At 32.3% G+C, this 20836-nt stretch overlaps 1 protein-coding gene across 2 annotated transcripts in view; it reads right to left on the bottom strand.

Annotated features, from left to right (window-relative positions):
• Nucleotides 1-20836, bottom strand: part of LOC128995877 (UDP-N-acetylglucosamine--peptide N-acetylglucosaminyltransferase 110 kDa subunit-like) — a 109997-nt gene that overhangs the window by 21783 nt on the left and 67378 nt on the right. For both annotated transcript variants that reach the window (XM_054420902.1, XM_054420903.1), the window contains one exon: nt 938-1027. In XM_054420902.1, coding sequence (XP_054276877.1) covers nt 938-1027 — 90 coding nt within the window. The remainder of the gene's footprint in view (nt 1-937; nt 1028-20836) is intronic.

The following is a 20836-nucleotide window of genomic DNA, read 5'->3' as shown; positions in this document are numbered from 1 at the left end:
TATTATCAAAGTCTTAGATTCAAACATTGACATTTTATGGATGAGTTCAACAAAAGAAACACTAACTCCAAAAATGTTAATTAATTTAAAACTCTGTGTAAACGTCCTGCTGATCTTTAATAACTCAAAACAAAGCTCATTAAAACCTCTAATGAAGCAAAAGCAGCTCCGGTCATTAGGGTGTTCCAGTCATTAACCACCAAGGTAAAAAAATGTTGCCATAACGATAAATTGATTACAACTGTTACAAAAGCTGTACTTTTGATTAAAAAGATTCAATCATGACAAGATGAGATATTAAGTTAGCTAATTTATTTTAGATTTTTTGGTACTTTACTAATATTATATTTATATGGAGATATCCGGAGAAAGAATAAAATAGTAATTGTATTAGAGGTGCTAGTCGGTGACTCTTCAAGGAAACGGCTGCGAGTGCCGAGGGGAGATGAGGACCAACCCAGGAAGCTGGTTGGCCGTGTGCCACTCTACAATATACAGACTGTAATAGTATATAAGCATTGATGGCATTGATATTCTTGTCAATTGCTTAATGGGTCTGATGATGATTGGAATGTAAAAAAAATCAACCACCATTCACCATCTTTTGTATGTATTTACCATTTTGTAAGTAAACAGTTTAAGTTCAAAAAACCTCAATTATTCTTAATTACAACTGTCGTTTATAAATAATTTTGATTTTGTGCCCTTAATCACATATGCTTGTTGCAAACAAGAACAAGAAGTCAACCTTGATAATAAGTCACTTTAAATAATCTCCATAAGGGTTAAGGTTCTACTGTACATGTTTGAAGTATTAGTAGATTAAGAGGTCCTTTTATTTACTTTTCACAACAATACATTTTAAAAGGAAACGGTGAAATTGACAAACACATGAACAGGTTGAAGTTAAATTATTTTAAAGAGGGTCGACACTCACCCCTGTTCATAGTAGACGCAGGCCAAGTTGCCGTGGACAACAGCATTGTTAGGGCTAAGGTTAAGAGCCCTCAAATATGCTGCTACCGCTCTGAAACAGGGAAAAAGTAATTACAAATCTGTCCAACATTACTACCAAAATGACCACAAGAATCAATCAGGGAATCAACCGGAGACCCAACTACGCAGAATCAATCACAACATTAGGCAAGAGCTGGTAAGTTAATCAAAAAATCAAACATTGATGACCACAAGAGTTGATCAGGGAACCAATCAGAGATACAACCACACAGAATCAATATCAGCCCACAGCCACACAAGATGAAAAGGGAATCAAACAAAACTAAAACGACAGAATCAATTTTGGAGGATGATTGCAAAACAGCAAACATAATAAAATTGCTCTCATGAATTTGTTGACTTAAAATAACTATGACTTCTTCTTAAGCACAGCTTTACAGAATCATAAATGATTTTTTGTTTAAAGTAAATTGTTGGTGAGCGAGTTTGGTGTTATTTATGTTATTTAGCAGAACAATACAGAATTTCCCATCACAATCTGTAAAAAATACTTTGTAATAACACCAAACCATGCTTATATATTTAAAATATGTTAGAAGTATTTGTACACCATAACTTATTTTTCCATTTTACTATACAGTATATACCTACTTCATTTCCCAATTACTTGGGATTGGATACCAAGTTATACATAAGTTACACAAATGTATGGTAAAAAATATATAATTTTTCCATTACTTGAATTTATAAACACAATACAGTTGAATAAAAAATAAAACTTCAACAAGAATTAGTAGAAAACAGAAGTGTTTCTGCAACACGATTCACCCTCTTAATGTTCAACAAAGAAGGTAAGGATGTCAAATTGACAGGCGCAAGTGTGTTTGGAGGCTTAGTTCCCTTCTTGTTATCATAGAGGGTGGAATAATGCAAAGACAACCATATTACTCCATACGATTCGATATAAGAGTGAAACATAATTTTTTAGGTTGATAGATTTTTAAGAGATTCTTTAAGAGCGTCTTTCAAATCACATGGACTGTCACAGTAATAAAAACAAGGAGAGAAAATAGTTTTAGAATGTAGCACCTTCTGTGAGAAGCTCATTCAAATAAAACTATGTTCTTTGGAAAAATTTTACTACACCTGGTTCATATAGATGTGATGTGTACTTTAGATGGCGAAAGTCAATTATTTAAGTTGACTGTAAAAGTTTCCTACTACTATATTGATGTTGGTTTTAATATTCGACTTTTATTTACCCTAAACATAGTTGTTTTGGGTCGTTTGGAATACGTTATTATATTACTGATTGTAACTTACGCTTATTTATTACTTGCGTTTAAAAAATCAAAGCCTATATTTATACAATTTCATGATGCACGTTTCAAATTTTTTTTTCACCTAGTAGGCCTATATTTTTTATATACTATCATAAGTCTACATTTTAAAGTATTTAATTCAAAACAAGTTCATTCAAATATATTAAAGATTCTGTCATTAAAATAAAAACGTATGTTTTTCATTTCATTCAGTTTTCAATTCACCTTGTATGTCGTTAACATCGACAAACAATATCACGTGTCAAAAGTACATTGACAACCAATAGCGATACCAAAACAGTGTTCGTCGCAGCGACAATATCGCTTATCAACTCCATTAGTACCACTTTGCTCGTATATGGACCGACATTGAGTCACACTTGCTTAACGACAACCGCTTTTCAACTGAAATCAATATTACTGATTCAATATTAAAACATCCATTCTCGTCCCGTATGATCCCCAGTGAAGTGTAACGTTCCGTCTGAATCATTCATTTCAAATCTTGCTTTAGCTCTTAGTAGGAACCAATTCAAATTGGTTTATTAAAATTTCCTTTATGCAGTTTAACTCTATTAATTTAACCATTCTGTCTCTAAAAAACAATTTAATTAATATTTTAAAATGTCTTAAACTATATGGAAATCTATGGTGGAGTTGATTTTACTAAACCATAATAGTATAATTTTAATACTTGCCAATCAAACAGAATGCAGTATCATAAAAAACAACCTTATCTTATCATTTTACATAACTTTAAAGAATTATCTATCAAGAAATCCTACATCATATTAAGGAAAACACACTTTTAGATTCGAGTAATTTGGATTTATATCAAACCTATTAAAAATCAAAAAACTATTTCAGGTAGGCCCTATAGAATTAGTTATTACAATTAAACTAGCCACATAGAATTTTAATATATTAAAAAAAATATATCATTGCAGCAAAAAAAAAAATTCAAAATTTGAATATATTTATTTATGAAATTACAACAGCCTGACCACACAAAATTTACAAAAACTTGTGGGCGAGGCCCAATTAATAACAGAAAATAACAAAATAATTTTACAGATTTTTCTTTTTCCCCCCTTTTCTACTTAGCTGTTTTGTTTTACCAATTAAAACAATATTAAAACATCCAATTCAACTTAAAAATCAAATATAATATTAAAAACCCATCGTTTTATAAGACCATAATTAACTGGGTTAAGATCTAATATATCATAACCCAAGGCGAGCAGCGTGGGTGTGAGTATTATTCAGGAGTCAGCTCGTAATGAATACACACTCGGGTGGGTTCAGGCCTTAAACAAGCCGCTGAATACGTACAAGCATTGTTTATCGTTCCTCCCTAACCCTGCTATTGTGCTTCAACTCAGAACCGCAACCTTTGCATGAGGATCGAGCAATAACTACTGTAGTGTTGAGATGTAAAACACTGTCACACTTAAGATTAAAAAAAACATATCACACGATAAATTTTCTGATTCATAATTTCTTACAGGGTTATTATTACGTTTTCATATTGGGACACAATGTGGCTTAGAGTGTTGATAAATAAGGCAAGAATTAGATTTTAACCTTAATGTTCAAGTTTTCGATGAGAGATAATACTGTACAAAAATTTAGGCTAGTAAAAGGTCCTATCAATTAACTTTGAAATCGGTCTTACAAAATAGGTATGAAAATAAACGCCAATGGCATGTACACAGTGTGGTAGGCTAAAAAAGCTAACCTGTATAGTTTTCACATCTTCGATATAATAGCTGGAACTCCCTTAACTCTACTGTAAGAATGGATATCCTGGCCTGGCAAAAGGGGTTATTATGGCCAATAAGCATACCAAATAATTTGAACATTGAACTATCCAAATTTAATAACATACAAAAAAAATGCTCACATATGAAACAAAAATTGGAATTCGTAAATAATTAGTTGGTTATGTAAGCCTGCAATTTTTTTAACACGTCAGTCAATCATCTGTATTGCAATATCAAGGAGGTGATCATATTTTGTAGTTAACCAATAAAATAATAATAATAACCTGAACAGTGGACAGATTGTAATTAGTCAGGGACTTATTAAATAATATCGTTTAACTTAAGGATAAAGGCTAGATAACAACAAAACTACAATTTCATTGAGAAAATGAATAATTTATTGAAAAAAAAAACATAAACTTCCTTACTTATGTTACTTTAGATAATAATTGTGCCTACTTTTAAAGTTTGCCTATAAGTGAACTATTTTGTAATAAATACAAGGAACCCCTAAAAAGGTCAATAAATCACAAAGAACCCATACAAGTGTTGCAAATACAGTAGTAAGAGACTAGGATATTGGATCAGGCAAGATTACTGGAGCAGAGTAAACAAAACCTGTATACGATCTCAATTCTTTTACTCTAAAACATTCTTTACAATTCTCCTAATGTACAGCTATTCCAAAATATTATTCCATTTCAGGTATTGAAATAAATTTGGCAGTTTGGATTGTGTTGGTTAGTATAGCGTGTGGAAGGAATGAGGGAAAAGCTCCCAACATCCCTAAAGCCTGTGTCACACTACGCTACTTTACTAGCAGCTAGCGAAATAGCAGCTACTAAGTAGCCAATGTGACATAGGCAGTAGCAGCTACTAAGAGTAGCGCGCTAGTGAAATTTTACTAGCATGGAAAGTTGAACATGTCCAACTTTCCGTGCTACTAAACTGCGCTAATGAGTCACGTGACCAACTAGCAGCTATCAAGTAGCGACTGTCGCCCAGTGTGACAGCTTCAATAGCAGACAAGCGGCTACTTGCACCACGTGCTGTCAGCCTGATTCGTTTATTCTCGTTCATTTTGAATAATTTCTGAAGTAATCATGAGTGATCCGAAGTGGGGTGGGGGAGATGTGATTAATTTTTTGAACTTGTATAAAAAATATCCGTGTCTTTGGGACATAACCTCTCTTGAGCTAAACTAGTAGTAGCAGCTAGTGAATAGACGCTACCAAAATAAGTGTGACAGGAAAAGTAGCTGCTATTTCAGTAGCTGCTACTAGGTAGCTGCTAGTAAGTAGCCAAGTGTGACACAGGCTTAAGAGAGCGAAAGTCATGCCACTAGATGCTAGTGAAATTAAACTAATCCAAAAACAATTAATTGTTGACATGACTGTACAGATTATAAGAGTGACAGGAAACGGATCCGGCTCACCATTCTAATTTACACAATCTATAAAAATTGTACTATTACATCTGTGGTGAGTTGTGCATAGCCAATAGTAAAAGGCTATTGGGAAAACTTATTTTCTAGGAGAAAGTGTGAGATGATTTCTTTAAGGGGATAAAAATAAAAATATGCCTTCCTACACTGTTTGATATATTACTGTGCAATACAAGTGAAAAGTGTTACAATGTTATTTTCTTTTATTCCTATAACAGCACTGACACTTACAATGCCAATCAGAAAATTATTTTTTAGCACAATACAGTAGAACCTCGGTTAACCGAGGTAATTGGGACCGAGGGTACCTCGGATACGGCGAACCTCGGATAACACGGAACGTAACCTAAAAATCGTTACCGGGGCTAAAAATAGCTCAAGATATACTAAAACATGAACAAAAGTTATTAACTGAACTGTTGTTTAGTTTATTAGTACAAGAAATGTTATTAGTACGCAATAAAACGTGAGAGGAAACGGTAACACTCACAATAATAAACACTGTTTTAATATAACACTCAATTTATTGCACAACTGAATACGTATGATATAGGCTACACAATGTACAGAAGTTTAGTTACAGTACAGTATTCCTGTTTACAAAATTAAATCAAAGAAATGAAAATTAATTTACTGTACATTGTACAAAAATAAACAAAGTAAGCTAATCTTTTTTCCCAAAGAAATCAGTTATTGTTTTTTGACTTAGATTAGAGGATCTTAGGCTAGCCGCCCTGTTGCGCCAGCGTCGCAGCCAAACTAAATCGTTTGTTGTTGCGGTTTCTTGTTGTTCAATGTATGCCAGTCACTGAGCTAAAATTATAACTGGAGGTAGCACTGCCATTGCAGAAGTCTGTCAAAAGCGTGTCGCTGATTATGTTAGGTTGGTATAGCAGCAGGTTTTTTCATCCAATAACATGGCTTCTATAACTAGGTTTGCATAGCAGTGAGTTTTTTCATCCAATAACATGGCTTCATTTTAACTCACACCTCACGCAAACATGGCGGCTGGCGACACGCATCTTTGACATTCAGTGCTACCTCCAGTTAGAATTATAGCTCAGTGATGCCAGTGCTCCCTCGATCATTCTTAGACCTTCTGTATGTGATATTTTCTCAGTCGCCCCATCAGATTCATCGCTGTAAAAAAAAACTTTTGTCGAATCGGGGTGGTGGGGAGAGCGAGTGGCTCAGTCAGTCGCGTCTCGGCATTGAAACAGTTCGCATTGGTCCGGCGGCGAGCGGTGTCGGGTTACAACACCTGCAGCTGCTCTGGCGAGCGGTGTCGGGTGACAGTGCCGTATGCATTCGGCAAAGATAAGCGCTAAGCTACGCAAATATTTGGCCGAGGAAACACAACAGTTGCCAACATTTTACTGTACAGTAGTTTTAACGCATTGCAGGCTAGCGTGCGTATTGCGATAAAAGGAGCACCCAAACGCTCATTACTGTACGTAGTTTGTGCGTGTTTCTTTTGCTTTTTAAATTAAAAAAATCATTCGAGGACGGCCTCGGTTAACCCGGAGTCTCGGTTAAGCGAGGCTCGGTTAAGCGAGGCTCGGTTAACCGAGGTTCTACTGTAATGTCATTTAAAGTAGCCTACCTAAACATAAGATTTTTATCTTTTAAGTTTGATGCTATATCCAATTTTAACCCAAAATAGTTTGTAGATAAAAATCTGATATGGTAAGCCATTAAACATCTGAAACGTGATTAAGATTATTATGCTAAACAGAGCTCCTGTAATTACAATACATATATTTGCATGACCTCTTGACTATTTAACCAGATTCTAAACAAAATCCTCGTCATCAAAACACATTTAATTTATTACGACTTGTAATGAAATTTTCAAAAATATCAGCAACAATCTTGATGTTGCGTCATTTAATATAAAATATTAGATATTGAGTTGGCAAGAAAAGTTCAAACCTTATTGCCCAATAAATCAATGATAAAGCACTCCACTTTTGCCAATCTGTGTTCACGCGGGACATAATAAATTCCGCCCCAACACTCTGCGGTTAAAATTGTATCAGGATTCTCCTCCCAAGGCTCCAAGTTTGTGTATGAATTAATCATGAAAGGAGCATGAGTCATATCTGTGCAGCATCATTTTTAACCTTTTTATATTAAGATTTACATATTGAATTATGATATTACAGTGTATTTTTTAAGATTTGTATTATATTTTGAATTTAATTAATCTAAAAGACTGAGATACTAGGATTAACTTTTTAAGATATTAGATTAGTTGTAAAATGTCCTTAGGCTAATTTTATTTCTGCTGAGATTTTGAAAACCGTCAGCCCTAAATTGCTCAATATAACCTTCAATCTCAATACTTAGGAAATCACTATCACGAATAGTAATTTATTTTAATTGTTTATAAATTAGCTTATTCAAAGTAATGTATAAACAAAAACATATTTCCAAAATTCCAAATATTTTATTATATAATTTACAGAAAATTATTTTGAGCAGGTAGTTTTTTTTTTTCCTAGGAGGCTAGGCACGAACCCTGGATTGTTTTTCACATTACTTCAGGCTAGACCTAGGGGTTGCGGCATTATCACTTTAGCATTATCCATTGGTGACTTGGCAGGTTTTGAGCCCAGGACCTATGGGACAAAGTCCTGCGCTCTAACCACTACACCAGCTCGCTCCCTGAGCAGGTATAGTAAGATTTACAAAAATAAAAACAACTGTTATTTTTGTTTTATTGGGGTTTCCACTGACATTTTAAAAATAGATCAGTATTAAAACTTGTCAGTTATGCCTTGCATGCAAAAAAAATGAAACAAACAGAACAAAATAAATCATGCAGAATCATCTATCTAGAAACTAAATATTTGACAAGGTCAGAAAAGGAGTATTTACTATGTATTGACAAACAATGAATTCCCAAACAAAACTAACAATATTTCCCCCACTGTCGCAGCTGTTTGCAGCCACACGGACACATGAATAGTAAACAGACAGACAGCGATATCTCGCTTTAGCAATGTTTAGTGCAGAGTCGTGATAACACTGTTTGTGTATGACAAGTTTGCTATTGTACGACAAGATCTCATCTAACTGACTATGTCGGATTAATTACAAAGAGATTTTTTTCAAACTGCTGTGGAACATTGATAACAAGTCGCCCTTAATAACAGATGTCATTTTCAAATCTTGTATTTATTTTACCCCTTAATCAAATGTCAACCATAAAAGGAAGTCAACCTTGATAACAATTCTTATAATAATCTCCAGGAGGGTCTTGTTATCGAGTTTTTCTGTAGTTGCTCTGCACGAGCTACGCAACAGGATGATAATGCATGTTGTTATTTAAATGAAAACTGTTACAGCTTATACATTTATATAGGCTACATAAATAATTCTTCAATTGAGATGTAACACAGAGATTAAGAGGCCACAATTATTATAACTTATAGTTCCTATAACATTTAGGTTCTTTCTTATAACTGAAAGTCTTCACTGTTAAACTTTTTCAGTTATCAAAATAGCCCAAACATATGATGAAGCATTAGGTAAAATTTTATTTTTTTATGGTAGAACGGTTTTATAAAACACAACGATTTCTTCACTTATAAACTTGGTTTACAACAATGTTAATATTCGAACACCCCCCGCCCCTTCGACCTCACCATCATTTCCACCAACAATGATTGGACAATTTGAATGTTAATGACATTGAAGATTAACCAAGTTTGCCATTTCACAGGGTATGAACATTTCCAAGGAGGCTTTGTGAAAGAGATTAACACAGCAAGGCCTAAGTTACATCTGAATTGCTAATGTTTCAATTTCCATACTACCAAACAAATTGGACTTTTGAGTCCAGTTTAACTGATATTTAGTCTTATTAAACTGATTCCGGAACTCAAGTGATACTTGAGACATCTGCTGCTTTGCGGAAACTTTTTAATTAAGCAACTTTAAAATAAACTTTATACTCTGTCTAGGAATTGTGATAAAACATGTTTTTAACTCTTGAATTAAATAAACAAATTATTAATAATACCCCCGCTGCAGCAAACCTGCCGACTAAGCGAATTTCCATTTGTCTGAATTGATTTTCAGTTAAATATATTTTAATAACATTAGGTTTAGCGAGTACCTAGGTTTGCTGCTACAAGGAAACTAATAAAGTGTGTTTTTGAGTAAAATATTGATAGCTTAGTACAAAATAAATAAATTTGCCAAGTTTGATCAAAATATATTCATAAACAAGCAAACTACAACATTTGACAATATTCTCCATAAGAATAACATGGGAATTTTAAATTTACAATTTTTTTAATGTTCTCCGTTACTAATAATCGAACAAAAATACTTTTATATACTAAATTATTTGTTTTTTTAAGCTCTTTAAAAAGGTCTAAAGAGAAATTGGGAAATTTTGTGTTTTGAGGGTCAAAAGTGAGAAAAACCAATTTTTACCCCATAAAACCCCCCGTAAAGCCCCGTTCCCATGGTCCGATCGTGCTGGTTAGCGAACTCATTCAAGTTTATCCCGCTTTACACCTTTAAACCAAATTTCATCAAAATCGGACAAAAATTACTCAAGTTATCGCGTTCACGGACGTATATATATATATATACTAGCTGACCCGGCGAACTTCGTATCGCCTAAGTTATAGGTTTCCCCTAAGACAGACCGATGGAAAGAAAGTACCGTTACGTTTAATTTTCAAGATGATCTCGTTCGCATCGCTCAATCACGTCCTGGTTGAAGTTCGTTCGCTACGCTCACTCACCTTTGGATTGGAGCTCGTTCGCTACGCTCACTCACCTTTAGGTTGGAGCTCGTTCGCTGCGCTCACTTGCCTTCAGGTTAGCTCGTTCGCTACGCTAACTCGCCTCCAGGTTGAAGTTCGTTCGCTACGCTCACTCACCTTTGGGTTGGAGCTCGTTCGCTACGCTCACTCACCTTTAGGTTGGAGCTAGTTCGCTGCGCTCACTTGCCTTCAGGTTAGCTCGTTCGCTACGCTCACTCGCCTCCAGGTTGAAGTTCGTTCGCTACGCTCACTCACCTTTTGGTTGCAAATTAGCTGTTGTCATAAATGTAAAAGAAATAATAGTGCTGCACCCTGTTGGTAATCCTTGTAACTTTAATGCTATTGAACATCATAGAACAGAACCAACTTGTTTAATTGAAACAGCTGTTAAGATTCATTAATTCCATTTCTCATAAGGTTAACATGGGAAACTCCAGAGCCACTGGGGCGGAGCCCTTTTAAGAATTTCGAAACGGGAAATAGTTTACTTTCTATTCGCATACCTACAGAATTTACACACCAAATTTCATAACGATCGATGAAGTCGTTCCGGAGGAGTTTGCAGACAAACACTGTGACACGAGAATTTTATATATTAGAGATATATATATATATATATAAGTCTATATATATATACATATATAAAAATTTGAACGAATAGTGTTTTTGGCCTCTGGGGACATCAAAATGAAAAAGTAAATCGGTCCCGGGTCTAGGTCTTACCGTGCCACCTACGGTAATAGCTACTTCCCTATAGGGAAATTCGCTAAAAACACTTGAAATTATGATTTTCCACAATGTTGTGTGTTGAAACATTGTTGTACTATTAAAGGTTGCGTAGAAAATTAAAGAAAACTGTAAGTTTAAAATCCCCATGTTATTCTTATGGAGTAAGAACACTGTTGTAGTTTGCTTGTTTATGGATATGCTGGTTTGCAAAATTAATTAAGTTTCCTGCTCTAAACATTCATTTAAAATTGGACCTAAATATTTTGATGATTTATCAAGTTCACAGTCTTTGGACATAACAAAATTTGAACAAGTAGCATTTTTGGCCTCTGGGGACATCAAAATGAATACTATACTGTATTGGTGTTTGGGTCTAGGTCTTTCCCTGCCAACTACACTAATAGCTTTATCACGATAGAGAAATTTGCTAAACTTAAATTTTTTATTATTCATTCTGATAGCCCCTGGACTTTAGAACTCTGTCAGTAGTCCAAAATTGTGTCTTATTTCAACTAATGTTGTTCAAAGCTGACATGTTTTGTTGCACTGCAACATTGTTGGAGCTTTACATGAAAAACATCAAATAATTTAAACATAAAATACAACACAGGACATGGAACATTTAATCTTGAAATAACACGATAGCGCTATCATGACACGGCACGGCAGCGGTTGTAGGTAAACTGGACACGGGTTAACCCGTGACACAATTTTGAACTACTGACGGAGGTAAGCCTATAAAGTTATATTTTTTGTTTAGTTAAGGGATTTTTTAAATCATTACCTAACTCTATATTATCCTTCAACCATATTTCAATCTAATATTGCCAAATTAAAGGGTTAAAAAAATAATAACAGTTTTTTTTAACAGTTTTCATCATTGCTTTGCTTACTTTTTGTCCAATTTTCGTACAAGTTCAAACAAAAGTTCCCACTGAAAGATAACTATCTGACAGGACAATGGGTTGTCCCAGCTAAGCAGAAAGGCTTGTCATGTTGCCATAAATCCTTATAAACACACAAACTTCTCTAGTGCTGAATCTTCTACTCTAAAGTTAGAATGTTAATCCTCTGACCCACAATAAAAGAAAATCTCCAATTTAAAAATACGTATTTATCATTCGCTTATTGGGTCTGATGATGATTGTAAGTCACTAAACAGGAGGAGAACATTTTGTATGAATTGTTTATCAACTGCTTATGAATTGAGAAGTTGTCCTACTTTCAAAACATATTTCTACTGTTTTCTTTAGTAAATTTTAATTTTGAGACAAATATCACTATAAAACTAAATAAAAATGTGTTCTGATTGTAAGTTTTACTGCCTGAAAGCGTCAATATTTTATACTGCATTTGGGAACAATTTATAAACTAAGTCACAAAAATTTGTACAAAATATTCCTTTTTAAATCTTTTTCAACAATGACATCCCTGACCTAAACTAACAAAAATCTCATAGTTTTCATGCAACAAAATATGCAGAGACATGACTGGATTTGTATTGGTCTTATTTCAAATATTACTAAATTAACTGCAACATAGAGCAGATTTTATTGGATGAAATCATATTATTCTTTGGACTGTGACAGCATGCATGTTACCGTCAGTGACAAACCACATAAGAATTGTCTCAACCACTGACAGTGTAATTGTTCTACATTATTTGTTTGGTTATTAGCGTCTAATATATGACAGCATCTCATTATAATAGGAAGCATGCAATATTAAGCAAACATAAAAAACCAGTATAAATAAGTAAAGATACAGAAAAGTTGTATAAAACACCAAGTTGCCTATTGGGATTGCACAAAATGTACTTAGGCCTACTTTAAATTAATTAACTGTAAAAGGTTAAACCTATTTAAATTAATTTATTTCTTGGCCCTACAACAATTAAATGCATTATTGCTACATAAAACTATTTATTGAATGAATGAAAATATATTTCAGGGTGAGTGAGGAATTTAATAAAAAATATTGTTTTTGTATAATATCTACTACAGAACAGTTAATTAAAAATTAAACCCATAAATTTGTTTTTAATTTTACAATGAACATGTCAAAGTTTATTTCTAGTGCACCATAAACAAAGCTTTGATGATTTTAACCATTTAAATTATGATATAACCTTACAAATGAAATGACAGCAAATATTTACAGAATTCTATAAAGGAAATATTTACAGTTATACCTAGTCTCAGAATATAAAAGGCAAAATTAAGCTAGACCAAAATATATTTCAGTGAGAGTTTGAAAGCGAAAGTCTACTGGATATGGTTTTAAATGAGGGTAGTTTAGAGCAGTCGAAGTTGTACGGAACATGTGACCAATGCCAGCAGAATACTAATAAGCTGGAACCTCCCTTGTGCAAAACCTTGGGAAGCTGGAGTATTGAGCTTTGTAAAAACCTGTTCTGGGGTTTAATCTATTAGTTCTATTTGTAGCTAGGCTTTTTATGATACAGTAGAAACTCTCTTAACGTATTTTAAAACCGGACGATGCTTTAACTGGTTAATCCTATCCTAAAGTTAAACTTTTTAAAAGATTATTCTATAACAAAGCATCAGATTTTAAGTTTTTTTTATCAAAATGGATAATGGCAAACACTGACATCTGCTTCAAATAAAAGATGTAAATTTGACCTGTTGCTGTTGCAAAATGTCTAGAAAACACATTTGATTTAAGATAGTTTTGAGGAAAACTGATATAAGGGCATCAATGTTACAATTAAGTCAACCATTTCAAGCATCTGAAATATCAGGAAAATCCAAGCGTGCTTCTGAATAAATTTGAAAAGCATGTTGGAAAATCAAGTCGAGCACAGCATATTTTTATTAGTTACATTAGGTTTTGACTAGAAATTTAAACAATAAAATTATATATGTAGTAGCACCAGCCAGTTTTATTTTAACAAATAAATAAATATATCCATTTTCAATAGTCATAGTTAATTATTTGTACTTTGGAAAATTATTAACAATTAGGTTAGGTTTTTACACTAATTCGAACAAGCTTTCCCTAATAGGTGCCTTAATTCGATATCAAAATTGATTTGAAATTAACTAATGGCAGAACAAAATTGACTTTTTGTACAATAATTATCAACATTTTCAGAAAACTTTTAATTTAAACCTCAAAAACTAAACTTAAAATAAATAAATTTCTTTGATAACATCACACAATCTTTCTAAAACACCATAAAACTGCTATTAAACTTCACAACAAGTGCACCTTGTTACCTTAGGTTCAACTGTAGTAAATAGATAAACAATTTTGAAGAGAGGTATTTTCTGGTGACAACTTGTTCACGACCGCTTTACAAAACACTAACGATAATGCAAATGCATCAAGCGGTGGAAAACAATCGGAAAACATGAGATCGAGTGTTGACGAAAACTCGTAACGATGAATGATTGCCCCAATTACTGTCAATACCAACAATGAGTGATGGTTGTCGCTTTACAATCCTACATCTGCGGCTATCTTGTGGAAACTTAACTTTATTGTTAAATATAGTCACTATGATTATTATTGTTTCTAATTTAATATGCTTTTTTTAAAGCGTCTTCAGATCAAAAATTAAAATGAATGATTTCACTAAAAATGAAAACGCTGAACAAATCACAACATATCAGGATGGAAAAAGATTATTTTGTAGGAAATGTTTAAACTGTACAGCAAAACCATGAAGGTAATATTTTAATGTATGTGACTCTCATCACCAAATATATTTTGTTTTTGACTTTTGTGTTATTCGGACCTTTTTTTCGCTCTGCGTATGTTTTTATATTGTTTCTTATTTTTATGCCAGCAGAATTTTTTATGAGGGGAAAGTGGTCCAAACCCAAGTTTTATGGATGGGCTGGGAATCGAACCTGTCCCGCACCAAAGTCTGAGACGTTAACCACTAGACTAGTAATATAAATGCTTTTTCGTAAGATTTACTATTATAAATTTACTTCTAGTTAATATAGGAAAAGTTACTAAAATTACAGCCTGTCGGGCAATACTTTTACTATTATAAATTTACCTTTATTAGTTAATATAGGAAAAGTTGCTAAAATTACAGCCTGTCGGGCAATACTTGGGGGAGGGGGAAAGGACAAAGCCCCCACATTGTGGTTTATAGACTTCACTGAGATTTATAGTGACAAAGAAGCTTTCCTGGTTCAACCAAAGGGCTTAGAGGGACCATTAAAACTGCAATATAAACTCTTGAAAAAGTTCTACGTTAATAAGTGTGTACAACATTTCAATTTCATTTACCGCTTTAGATTTTAAACAACACTACCACAATGCTACAATACCAAAGTTAACTTTACTTATTCATGAATAAATTTTTGAAATTTTAACAAAAAGTTATGTGGGTTTAGTTTGACATATACAAATAATCTTCATAAAACATGTAATATTAATTAATTGTAATGTAATTTAAATTACAATTTAAGCAAATTTATACTTAAACAAACAGATTCATAATTTAAAACACTTAAACTAGGTGAAGTCAACATTCATATTTACAATGTCAAAAGAGTGTCGTTGCTGTAAGGGTTGAAATTCTCACGAGAGCAACTCTGAAGGATATAACAAACCTACAAAAAGATAAGAGATCAAAGGGTCCATCTTTGGTCAAAATGATATTTCTGGACGTTTTTATGAGTCCGAGAAGCCATCTATTTTTTGTTCCGGCCGTACACTGGCCACATATTGCTCCCCAGCTTGCCTTCACCCAGTACTAAAATAAATCTGAGTACGTCATAACACAGATATGATCAATAGACCCTTCTCGATACATCAGTCGCTTTATAGCCATCCAAACTTATCGTTCAAGGTTATCCAAGAGTATTATATTGAGGAGAAACCAAGGAATTAATGTTACTGAGTGAATTATGTAACACAGGTAGACCTAATTGAATTTGTAAAATGGGTAGTCCTACTGCTATTGAGGCTTATATTATATATAGCTGTACGGTATGCGAGATATTGCAATAAATTAAATTGGCTTTTACAAAAAAAATTGTTTTTTTTATAAAACCTGAAATGGTTATCTTAAATGCTTTAATAGTCAAAGAATGCCATAATTAATTAGGAATCATAGGTTTTCTTTGACAAGGTTCATGATTATTTTAGACAAACAGATGTATGTGGCAATATGACACCCTTCAGTAACATAGGTTTCAGTTCATGGAGAGTTTCAGTTTCCTGTATAGTAGAAAAACAGACAAAAACAGGTCAAATTAGCCATCCAAGGGCATCTATACTCAACTAGCTGACTGAGCCATAATACTTTTTACAGCCTTCAAGAATTTTACGACAAGCATTCTGTTTGTTTTAATACTCAGTAATATAGTTATAACCTATCTATTACTAAATATATATTACGTTTTTATTTAATTTATTTTGCATGTTAAAATGAGACGATTTTGATAAAAAGTTTGTATGTTGTAGCCCTATAAATTTGGAACTCCCATTCCTGTAAAAATTACTGTTCAAAAGTCATTGTAAATTATGTTATCTTTCCATAAAAAAAATCATAAAATAAAGAGAAAATAGTATTATGGAAGAAAAAAAATCCAGTTTTGATTGAAATTTGTATTTCAATAACAAATAAATAAATAATAATAATAATAAATAAATAAATAATAAATAATAAATAATAAATAAATTAATAAATAAATAAAATCAAAAAAATAAATAAATAATTAATAACTAATTCTTAACAACATAGTACATTTTAATTGCTGTAAAAATTAGGGTTAAAAAAAATAGTGTAAATTTGTTATTTTCCCATAATAACCCATGAAGATTGATTTAAAATCCCATTTGATTTTTCCCATTGATTTTTTCCCATTTTGAAAAATTGATTTAAAAAACCATTCTGATTGAAATTTGTTTTTTGTCGTTCTTATAATTCTAAACAAGATGGTGCAACGCCCATTCTTGTAAAAATTATCAAAAGTTAATGGAACTTATGTGATTTTTGCCTATTACAATCATAGTTGGATACTCTCATCGCTTACCCATGGATGGTAAAGGTTGTAACAAGCTAATGGGAGAAAGTATGTGTCAGATTGCTGATACCGTTTATTATTTAATGTATGTTGCTTAATCAGCTGTTGAGCTATTATTTTAATGGCAAAGGGTCAAATGGAGGGGATAGATTTTTCCCTAAACCAGTTTAAATATTATGAACTAACTTAATGTAGACATTATTCCATGAATATCCATGTGACTGTTGGGAAAAACCTAAATAATCCATCAACTGAATGTAGACATTATTCCAATAATATTACATGTGACTGTTGGGAAAAACCTAAATAATCCCACTAACTGTCGACTTTATTCCATGAATATTTTATCAAGTGACTGTGTAGACATTTGAAGTTAAATTGAAAATTTTCCAACCAAAAATAAACAATATGTTTGATTTTATTGAGACGATAAGCTTCAGATGGAGCAATTTCCACACCAAAATGACCGAACCTAATCAGGACAGCGTAGCAGTGTTAGAAAGATACTGGCATCAAGCCACACTATGATCCATGTTCCACGCAATCTGCGTGTGTACGTCAAGCCTTGGCATTATGCCCACTGAACTACCTAACCTTCCTTTTAACTTTGCTCTTCGTTTCATTCACAGTTTCAACATATTTGAACAGATTTTACAAAAAAAAAAATAATAATAAAATTAATGCAAAAAAGTTAAGACTACAAAATGAACAGATAATTAGTTTATTGAAAAGTGATATTTTTAATTGTATTTTATGAATAATTTTTGGTTTGCAGAGGCTTATTTTGATAGAATTCTACTAACATGGTAGAAAGTCAAAGACTTTTAGAAGACCAAAACTATATTCTTGTTGTAATTGGAGATTATAGACTAAACATGAAAACATGCAAATTCTCTTTAAAATAATCTTTTTTGATTATCTTTATATAGCATCTTTTGCTTGAAATCGTTTTTTAGTCATGTTTCATTAAGCTCTTTCTCTTGTCTCAATTTACAAAATTTATTATAAAAGTTGCATATGTCTTGGAAATTATTTGTATACCAACATAAATAATGCTTTTGTTAGGGTTCAATTTAACTGGACAAATAAATTTACAAAGGTGAACTTTCCAATTAAAATTATGACCCACATACAGTAAAAAAAATCTACCCTAAAATAGAAGTGAAAATTACATTACATTTATCCTGCTGTGAGATAAATTTCTAAAACTTTCCCTCTTATAAATCAAAAGTTGAAGAGCAAGAAGGTTGTAAATGTTAGTTAGTTTCGACAGCGAGGGGAAACTCGAACTGAAAACTTTAGAATTTCAACTGCTCGTGTATTGTGAGACGAGTCAACTTTCCACTCAGCAGCCGAGTGAAAGACGGAATGTTTATTTCTGGAGGCAAAACTCCACTCATTACTGTCACCCTGGGGTCACTTCTCTTGTTCGGTCGTTTATTACGGCAACAAGTCATATCTCAAAATGTTAATGTGAACTTATTATCCTCTCTAGATTCTCTCTTGTAAAATGTACTGCTTTTGGTAATAATACAATGAGAGTTTACAATTTGTGTATCTATAGTAATTTATTTTTGATTTCTTTTACTTCATTTGGAAAAGATAAAAGGGAATTATGGGTTTGATAAGGATGAAAAAATTGTTTTCTGACAACTGAATTATATAAAATCCAAACATTGGATATCATAAAATATTTCAAATTGTAATGTTTATTTTTAAATTTTATGCACAAAATCCTCTTTGGCCCTAGGTGTTTGCTAAGATACAGAATTTGTAAAATTCATCGGGGATTAGCACTTTTTAAGGCTCTAGGAATTCCAAGGCATTTTAAAAACATTTGAGCAGATAGTAAAAAATGAATAAATGAATTGCTTAATAAGCTGTTGAAAAAATATATTTCTTTATTTGGAGTGTAACTTATTAGCAACTATTGGGAAGTAGTGCATATAAAAATCACCATTTATTTCTCTACCTGATTATATATTTACAGACGTAAAATAAAACAAAACTGGATCATTAACTGATGTGACATTTAATTTAAAACTTCTTCCACAAAAATATACAAGAGAGCAACACACATATTCTTAAATTTAATAAGGGCGATGGTAAAAATATTTATATAATTTTTTCTATCAAACCCCTTTGAAATAGCATTAATCAAGAGTAAAAATAAATGATTTGCAATTAAATTCCATGTCACAGATCACAAGAAAAAGTTTAAAATCACAGCTATTTAAATTACTCTCTTTAATAAAACCCTTGAACCTTGAAATTGAACTTGTAGTCATCGAATTGAATTTTTTATTAGCTCTGACTCAAATTAATTAAAACTATCTAATCTTGCAAGAAGGTTTATAAATAACCATTTTAGAACTTTGCTAATAAATAACTCAACACAAAACTAAAGTTAAGAGCTTGAAACTTAGGAAATATAAAGAGAAAGATCATGTCAAAGTAAAATTAAATTGCCCGATACCAGTGTCTGCTTTCTGTAGAGTATTTTCAACTGAACTTAGAATCAATAAAGGTATCTGGATAACCCAGGATTCTTTTATTTATATTTTCCATAGTTTTTCTTTTGCAAATAGCAGCAATTCTCAGAATAATTATTTTATTGAACAATGTATGCAAAATAATTTATAGTTTAGTGGTTAGTTTGAAATGGTAAAATTGGAAAATAAAACTTAACATAAAATTACATATTATAGATTTGATATCTACATTATTTAAGTTTATTTTTAAACCATATGTTTATAAGGGGAACACAAACACTATTCAGAGTGTGTATCAAATATCTCAGAGTTATCATCCTGAACCTTTCTAAAACATCAGTAAGAATCTAAATATAATTTTTCCTACTGAAGAAAAACAAGCTACGTGATTATATGACTATATGAGTGAATTTATCATTTCTCCAAAGAGAAAGATTTGATTAAAAGGAAGGTACATGCTTCAATGTGACCTAACTAATAGATTAAAGGGTGCTTTGCAATGACACGTTCCTTATTCTCTTCAATCTGGCTCTATAATTTAAGATGTCCTACTTGTATATCCATATCACATGAAAAAAATGGAACTATTTCAGAAGTTCAGGAGTTCATCAAGGCCAAACTATCAATTAATTAAGATAGTGTATTTAAACCCAAATATGAGTGAAGGATGAATGTAGAATGTAGTGAGATGATCTTTGTAGCTTTGTTACTGACTAGAATCAGCGGTTTCAGTAGCCAGGATAATTTATTAAGGTCCAACTATCAGGGACAGCTGGTTCCAGCGTAGAACCATCAAAAGGCTACTGACTTTTTTTAGGATTGAACAGGCGACCTTTCCAAACAATATTTTATCCGTGACAAAATATTTGAACTCTAAAGGTTGATAAGAATTAAGGGATATATTAGATGTAGATGGTACATAAACATCCCTTATAATAAAATCTGTGAACATATTACCTAACCCGCATTGAGAAACATAAAATAGAAGTTTTTTTTTATCACTCTAAATTCAAGATCAATTTATCATCCTAATTCAAGTTCAGACGCTTCATGATTTTGAAAATAAATATTATAGAAAAGCTGATTAAGGTTTAGATAGATCTTCCTCAAATATGTTCAGAGAACTAGCAAACATTTTAGCTGCAAACAGCGGAACTTGTTTGTTAAAACTGCAAACACTCTTCGATTCTATTGCAGTTTGGAATCTGTTACAGAGTTATCCTGGTAAAAACAACTTCACTGAAAGTAATAAAAATTTAATGAGCCCTCTGTGTTTTTGTCCAAACCATACACAGTTCATTTAGTGATTTGAAACATATAAAATAACTAAAAGT

The sequence above is a fragment of the Macrosteles quadrilineatus genome, unplaced genomic scaffold (genome assembly GCF_028750875.1).
Source record: "Macrosteles quadrilineatus isolate MER2022 unplaced genomic scaffold, UCM_ALF_1.0 Scaffold_5__1_contigs__length_97177068, whole genome shotgun sequence".
Taxonomy (NCBI): Eukaryota; Metazoa; Arthropoda; class Insecta; order Hemiptera; family Cicadellidae; genus Macrosteles; species Macrosteles quadrilineatus.
This window is presented reverse-complemented; position numbering and strand designations above follow the sequence as displayed.